Source organism: Nymphaea colorata, chromosome 11, assembly GCF_008831285.2.
Source record: "Nymphaea colorata isolate Beijing-Zhang1983 chromosome 11, ASM883128v2, whole genome shotgun sequence".
In the NCBI taxonomy this organism is placed as follows: Eukaryota; Viridiplantae; Streptophyta; class Magnoliopsida; order Nymphaeales; family Nymphaeaceae; genus Nymphaea; species Nymphaea colorata.
In genome coordinates, this window is record NC_045148.1 from 2,407,814 (window position 1) to 2,416,060 (window position 8,247).

Consider the following 8,247-nt stretch of genomic DNA (forward strand, 5'->3'; position numbering starts at 1 on the left):
AAATTCAGAACCAAGGCGCTTGGCAGTCCTCTCTAAACACCCGAGACAGGAGTGGCGCTAGATCTATTGCTCAGGCTGGTGTTGGATGTTGAGTTAATATAGTCTGTTACTATTCTTGAGTTCCGTAAAAGGGGGTTGCTTCCTATAGACCCTTAGATGTCTCAGACCAATTTTGGTGAGAATATGAACCTTCTAGATGTCTCTTCTGCCCACCAAAGTTTGTTTTTCTATGCAACATTAAAACTATAGAACTCAGTTTTAGAAATGGGTCAACTTGCAGGAAGCATAAGTCGAGTGTAGAGCAGATTTTTTAGTTATGTAAAAAGGAATTGTTTCTTGCACATTTCTAGACGTTCCCATTAAAACTTGAGATAGAATCCAAAAGTCTAAAACCCCTTTTCAACCGTTTCCCTAACCCTCATTTTCTGCATGGTTAGGATTCCGCTTTCTGCGGAAAACAATTTTGTGTTACGAGTTACAAACCTTATAACTCAAGCTCCTGACATTGTTTTCCTTATCTGTCATTGGAGATGTTTATTTTAGATGACTATAGTCAGGTTTTTTCCTCCTTCCATTCACAAATTTTACAACCTTGAAAGTCTAAGTTGCTTAGTTTCAATTATTATTCTCTTTAATTCCCTTTCCAAATCCCGTCAAACTAGGTTGTTCAATTCAAGACCTTGACTTGCTTTTACTATTAAATTGATTTTACTTTGCTTTCCTCACTATTGATTCTAAAAATCCCTACGAACGTTAGATTTAACTTAAAACTTGCCGTCCTAGTTAGGCCTCAACTTCTATCTATTAGGACCATTCCCTAGGATTATAGCTTGGATCAAATCCCAAAGATGGACCTTCAACATTTTTAATTTGAAAGGTGATTCAATCAAGACGAGCTTCAATGTCCCTCATTTTATATTCTAAGCCTCATTTAATTTTCAAATAAAGGCTGAATCATGGTTTAAACTCTATTTCAAATCTAGTTTTCAACCTTAGCTTTTCCAAATTCATGTATCATACAAAATTACGTCACATGCATGCATGAACCTGATGATAAAAGAGGTTGCAAAACAATACTTCATATATATTTTTGAAACCTTGAGGGTTCAATTAGAGGGTTTTCTAACTGTGCATCCTTACCAAAATTTAGTTTTTGTATCGTATTTTCTAAAGTTAGCCTATTTCAATGTTAAAATCATGCATTCATAAAGGCATATTAGGTTTGTATTTAGAAACTTAATCAACATTAGGCATAAATTCAAACATTGGTTTGGCTATCATGGTAAAGGTGTTGGGATTTCCCCATCTAGATAGTCCAGAGTTGATACGGGTCCATATCCGTTTCGAACCCTTAAGTATAAATAGTCGTGTCTTGTGATGGTGTGAAACACATCAAGTTTTTACCGTCTGGGTAATCGGTCCCCTTAGCCATACGTGAATTGCCTGTCCCCATCACTGGGCTGCTATGGCTGAGGAGAGAAACCCATTGCCGCCACCGCCGCCGCCGCCGCTACCTCCGCAGGGGAACGACTCTATGGGGACTGTAGCCGTTCTTCCCACAGCCGCCGACATTCAGTCGGCGGTCGCCTCTACAGGTTCTACTTCCGCCCTATATGAAACCACATGAATCATGAATGTTTGTTTTTGTTTTTCGATTTCTGCATTTTCGTTTGTGCGCTATCTAGATTTCTAGCAAAGCTCCAACAAAAGGTGCCAGGAAAGACTGGACCTCATCCCCGACAGATTGGTTTACAACCTTAAGTAGCTATTATTAGTATTAAGTAATCTAGAGCAAGCATACTTTTATCAACTAATAGTTAAAGAGTTTTAGTTTTACCTAGAGTCTAGCAAGCATTATAAGTGAAGTCTTAGTGGTTTTATTATATTTTTAAGTATTTAAGTTAACTGCATTAGGTTTGCCACACCTTAGCTAGAAATAGTGTATAAGTTACATCCTTGCCATTACAATTAAATTATATAGATCTAATTTAGAGAAGTTAAGAACTAGTATCAATTTTAAGGTTATTTTTGCCTTTTCATTTTGTGTTTTGGATGCGGATTGGTGCACCAAAATAGGAGCAGCTTATTATGTGAAGGACTCGATGGACACATAATGACTTCTGTGCAGAATAAAAGTTGCTAGGCTGAAGAACCGATTAGAGAAGTATCTCGGTTTTAGTATCCTGCATAAGAATTCTTGCTTTTGTATTTTGCCTTGATTTAACTTAATTCTGGACTAGATTTTTTAGTTGAAGTAATAAAGTTATCTTTTCAAATTCCATCTCAAAGTATTGTTCCTCATGCTCCACCCTAATTCACCATATTGTGGAAGCAGGTTTTTATAACTGTCATTATGCAATGCACAACTGTCACTGGTTTTTATTGGCTGATAGTAATTTAAAACATGAGCATCCAAAACTGCATCCCTCTTCTGCCAACGCATTCATCAATCATTCCATTCAACCAGTTATGATGTAAATCGTTCAAGTGATCACAGAAATTACCTTCTTCCTGTCTGGAAAGCAAGTAGGTGGTCACAAAAATGACTTAAATGGTCCAAATGATCACAGAAGTTTCCTTCCTCCTGTGCGGGAAGAAAGTCGGTGGACATAGAAATGTAAAAGACAGACAAAAGGTCCCCTAAAAGTTCCCCAACAGAATCAAAAGCTTTAGTGAATGGCAGTACCATGAAGTTCCCTTTCTGTCTGCATCCTTAGAGTCATTATAATAATAACAAGCCTCACCATATGCGTATGATCTAAACTGGTTAAGAAATATTGTTTCGTGCAATTTGGAAATGAAGTGGAAAGGAAAGGAAAGGATAGTAGCAGTATAATGGTACAAGGGAAATAGGCAACCACAATGGGTGGGAGCATCCCTTCTCCATGTTCAATACACAGATTCATTTGGATAAGAAAACTGCACAAAAATTCTAAGACCATGGCCATTTAGCATCTCTCCACACACACCACCTGCTTCCAATATTTCCCTGTAAAACCTGGTCCCTTGTGATGGAGGCTTCATGGCAGATACCTTCCGTTTGCATACTTTCTCCACAACCCATAAGTTTCCTCTCTCGCAGCAATGCCTCCTCTCTGTAATTGCTATTCGAATACTTAGGGTGATGTATAAAAGACACATTCTTTGACCTTAGCTTGATGGCCTAAAAAATTAACATGTATTTCAGCGACTAAGAATTCCTGAAGGGTTGTTCAAGAGTGTGCATTTCTGATACAAAAGCAGAAAATGTAGCACGCACCAATCCAACATAGATTCAATATTCTAGATAAGTCATTATGTCCTTCCAGGAAAAGCTACGGTTACATGAGTAAGTCCAATTCATAGTTCCCATCATTCTAAAAGACTAAAACTAACAGGAAATGAAAAACACCCTACAGTGTGTTACAACCGGAACAATACCATGACATTTTGCTTTACATATATCGTATGATTTAATCTCTTCATGGTCTACTGCGGAAGAAATCAATATGTATTGTTTGTTAGGCATGAAGGACCCTACATTTTTTGATCTTTTGATGTTTGTGTTATTAGTTTCTCACTTATTTTGTTTCCCCCCATTTTTAGTTTTTTACAATTTTTAAAAAATTTACCGTATTTTTCCCCTTTTTTTCAAGCTCATCATTTTATATTCGAGAAAAACCTCGCTATTTAAAACTCTGAGACGTTATTTGTGACTATGATTTTTACCATGATACCCTTAAGAGGCATGAAAACATTTACATTCCTAAAGCTAAACTTCTTCAAATTACTTCATACCTGTGTTTGCATTCATGACACCCTATATTGCGTGAAAGATTTGTACAACTCTTGCCTACATGACTTAATCCTTCATTGTGGTGCACTGAACTCTTTGCATCGTGCATGTTAAATTCACAAGCCAAAAATGAAAGCAAAAGCAAGGTAATTGGAGCAGAGAACAAGGCTGAGTTTTGTTAAGATTTACAGCACATTTTTCATAGAGAATTCTATAGGAAATCACTGTTACTTATCATAATCTGTTAAAGCAATCTTTCCAAAGTACAGAAGATTAAAAGTAAAACAAAGGCAACAAGAGCATCAACATTCAACAGGAAAAAGAAGAGCACTTTGACAAAGAGATACTTACCTGCCAGTATATCCAAATGGCCACCTTTTGTGGCATTAACCAGAAAAACATTTCAAGATTGTGCTTCCAGAAGAAGGAATCTACTGCTTTCCTGGCTTTTAGTGTAGCTGTAAAATAGTTTCCAAGTGTGGGATGCTGCACTGAAATCCTTAAAAACAGGTTATCTCCAGGAGGATCTGCATACATATTCCAGTCCCCAAGCATATCCTGAAATTTCCAACAAGGGTAAGAAACAAAGCATGGGAGGTACAAGGAAATAGGAACTTGGAAAACAGAAAACTACCCAATAATGTCATTTTCACTTTTAAGGTGTAAAACTACAAGGTTCAGATGTTGAAGATCAACTATGATGAAGTCACAAGTTATATAGCACAATAGAAAAACTTACAGGTAAATCAACATTTTCCAATGCTATAGAATATGCAAAAATTTACCATATCCTAAATGCCAATTTCTAAATCTCTTAAATTTAACTTCCAAAACTAAAGTCTTAAAAGAAAACATAAAATTAGTCTTCCAATTAAAAAACATAAAATCCTCAATAAAATTGACGTTTATGTTAACATTGCTTGCCATAAAACTCTTTCATTACAATTCTAATAAACATAGAAATTATTAAGAAGACAGCACATACATACACAAATACGTAAAGCATAGTTAAAAACCTAAAAGGACATACATATAGTCAAAGTACAATAGTACATTCATTGTAAAGTCACACATACAGACATATATGCTTGCATAAGCACACATACATGCACATGCATATACTTTTAATGCAAAATCATACGCAACAACAAAAAGGTGAAAAACATGCATAAAAACAGAAGAAAGAAAAATCATGTGGTAGTTTGCCTAGAAACAGCTAGCCTAGGTTACAAGCCCAGCTTGGGAGCTTGGGCATAAGCCTAGGCGAGCCTTCGACAACATATCTATGTAGAGGTTTTTCCTTTATGCTCAGAATTTTGAAAGTCCTTCATAAGCTACTCAGCATTTCTATAACACTCCGATTTATACAATAGGGCGGAGTGTTATTTTTGTTCATCTATCCAGCAATATTCAGTCTTAGTGTGCAGACCTTTTTGACAGTGACTTCATGCTTTGGTAGTACACATCTGACAAAGTCATGTAAAACAGATTCTAACACATTACACTGAATGACAATAAAAATAGTAAGTAACATACTTGATGAAGTTAAACCATTAAAGTCTAACATGTATAAATCAAATATATGTGCATCCAAAATGTATGATACACATGTATACAAAAAAAAAAGATAAATGTATAAACAATATATACACACATATGTCTCTCCATGTGTGTATCTATATATAGATTGGTGTTTTTCACAGATTTCTACTCAGTGCTATGTGTGGTCTCTCGCAACTGTTACTTTGTATAAGGAGGCTATTGAAAATGAGTCCACTGTTGAAGACTACATTGTCGGTTGAGAGAGAAAGAGCTGCAAGTTCATCTAACCAAATCTAGGAGGCATTTCAACCAACTTGATTTCTCTAATCATAAGGACCATAGAGCTCCGTTACATGTTGACACTGAAAGGCAGCTGTTGAAGGCCTTGAACACAACATATCTCGTTTTGACGATCAAAGTGCATCAAATTTCTTGGCTGTACACACGGTCAAAAACAAGAAGAATATGTTCATGGTGGGTAATATGGATCACCAGAAACATGAAGTAAAGCATAAGAAGGATTTGAGAAAGTCGCTCTGTGCATAAGTTTGAAACCAAGTGTGGACCAGCTGTTCAAGTGCATGTAGGGAATGGGTACATCAAAGACAATAAAGGTCCCACCACTACATTTCACCAAAAGGATCACATCCGATCTGATCATTGAGCTTCATCCCGCTATGTTGTCCCAAGTCCACACATTTGTCAATGTATTACTGGTCTCTTGAAATATTGTGGTTATCATTGGTTCCTCACTAACTTGGTCTTTCCATGTTCTTACAATATGTTTGCACAAGAAAGTTTAAGAATGCACAGTGTGGAGTTCAAGTGTGACATATGAAGAAGAACAATTCAGAAGTGTGTATACAATTGAGCAAAAAACTTAACCAACAAAATTAGCAAGAGACAAACAAAGTTTAAGAATGCACAGTGTGGAGTTTCAAGTGTGACATATGATGAAGAACGATTCAGAAGTGTATACAATTGAGCAAAAAACTTAACCAACAAAATTAATAAGAGACAAACAAAGAATTTCAGGTGCACCTTTTTACTTTTGAGAATAATCGGATAAAAAAAAGTTTTAGTTGGCATAAACACAAAAAGTCATGCTTACTGTTATCATTAGAAGACATCAAAGTCCTGTTTCACAGAAAGAATTATAAACTGAAGATGAGTTTACCATATAGAGAGAGGAAATATAAATCAGACAAGATCTTACCATGAATGGACTAACATGCAATGGCTTTGACACCAAATCAGATCCTGGCTTGAAGACAAATGACACCCTTTCTCCCCAAGGTGTATTTGTCACCTAAAGCAGCAAAACTAGATTGAGTAAAGCTTCAGACAATGAAAAACCTTCAAGTGAACCAGAGCTCCACGCAGTGAGGAAGACAGAATTGGAAGATGGAGAACACCAAACACTTTCTAATACACCAAAAAACTGCAGTTATGATATAGCAATGCACCAAAACCATCTGTAAACCTGCTGTAAATTTGGAAAACATGGTAGAGAACATTTTTCACCGTAGAGATGAATGATAAAATAAGTTAATCAAATTTTATCGCGAGGCAGCAATTTTTGGGCGCTGGAAATGCATCCTCAGACTTATCCGTCAATCTGACGGAACATGAATGCTGCATTATGGTGCACAACCGCAGCATGTACAGAGCACCACATCGTTGCTTTATGCTTCGAACTGGCTACTGAATTGCTCTGGCGTGAGGTTTGACTAGCTTTTTGTGCGCAGAATCTTCAATGCGTGGTTTCTTTGTTTTCTCATAAGAAGGTGGAAGTTTGTGGAACTAATGCAGTTCAAGCAATAAGTTACAGGCCATATCTTGCGCCGTAGGTAAGTTTCTTGCGAGTTCAACTGCATATGGCTGCTATCGCAAATAATTTAAGACTTCCGTATAATTGCCTATATAAAATAACCTCGTTGAATGTCAGCTAAGGCAACGCGAAGGTCACTCTGCAGAAAATATTCCCTCCTCCATACGCGTTTATGCTTGAGACACGAGGAATGAAAATCAACCAGAAGAATGTCATAGGACGATTAATCTCTCGCGACAAAAACGTGCTGTGCAGGCATGCAACATACGAACCAAAATGATTTGGAAAACAACTAAGAAAAACAAAAGAAGCGGCCTTAACTAAGAGCTGATGAAGATATCAGAAGAATAGAATCATAATTACGGGGAGAAGCAAGATGAAATTCTCCAACTCACCTCGGCAATGCAGCTTTTGAGCTGTAAGCTGTTATCGGAGCCGTCATAGTTGTAACAATAATATACGCTCAACGGATTTTGTTCGTAGCCTACGCTAGAAGGTATCGTCAAAAGGAAGCTGCATCCCGGACGTTGACAGAGTCGGATGAAAGGATTAGAAAAGAGAAAGGCTTGGAAAAAGCAAGAGTGGCAGGCATTCATCTAAGCAGGAAGATGAATCAGAAGGCGATAAAACATACACGGGGCCATCAGTGCCGGCAGCATTACGCGCAGCCTGAGAGGTCATGTGATGGCGTCGAATGGAGAGGGCAAGGGAGGCGGGCGGGCGGTCCAGGTCAAGCAGGGCATATCGGACGTCGTATTCGAAGGCGTGGAAGATGGGCTTCTCCCTTCGATGCCAGACCCTCCCTTGGTACAGGACGAGGGTCGGCTCGCCCTCCTGCTGCCGCCGAGGCAGAAACCAATGGAGGAAGGACGCCGACAGAAAGCGAAAGAGCAAGATTAGGGAGTGAAGCGTGGACCTCAGGAGGACGGAGACTAGGAAGCAGAGCAGGAAGAGAACCGGGATCCCCATGAGCAGTCCTCGAGTTGGCGCCCGCGTTGGGAAGGATCTGGTTCAGCTGCAGACTGGATTGCTGCCGATCCCCGCGCCGAGACCGCGTTTGGATGTTGGCCACCGGATGAGATAACGCACATTACGGACA

General features: G+C 38.3%; 1 protein-coding gene across 1 annotated transcript; it reads right to left on the bottom strand.

Moving 5' to 3' along the window:
* Positions 1-2,683: 2,683 nt before the first annotated feature.
* LOC116263723 (uncharacterized) lies at positions 2,684-8,247 on the bottom strand. Its single transcript, XM_031643466.2, has 5 exons — positions 7,783-8,247; positions 7,544-7,661; positions 6,534-6,626; positions 4,127-4,333; positions 2,684-3,163 (listed from the first exon to the last, which is right to left on the bottom strand). The coding sequence occupies exons 1-5, from the start codon at positions 8,115-8,117 to the stop codon at positions 2,933-2,935; spliced, it is 984 nt and encodes a 327-aa protein (XP_031499326.1). The 5' UTR covers positions 8,118-8,247; the 3' UTR covers positions 2,684-2,932.

Excerpts from the sequence above, each read along its gene's own strand:
- LOC116263723 (XM_031643466.2), bottom strand. The coding sequence starts at position 8,117 with ATGGGGATCCCGGTTCTCTTCCTGCTCTGCTTCCTAGTCTCCGTCCTC. Across the intron at positions 6,627-7,543 it reads TCAAAAGCTGCATTGCCGAG|GTGACAAATACACCTTGGGG; the intron begins GTGAGTTGGAGA and ends TTGCTGCTTTAG. Across the intron at positions 3,164-4,126 it reads CCATTTGGATATACTGGCAG|GCCATCAAGCTAAGGTCAAA; the intron begins GTAAGTATCTCT and ends TTAATTTTTTAG.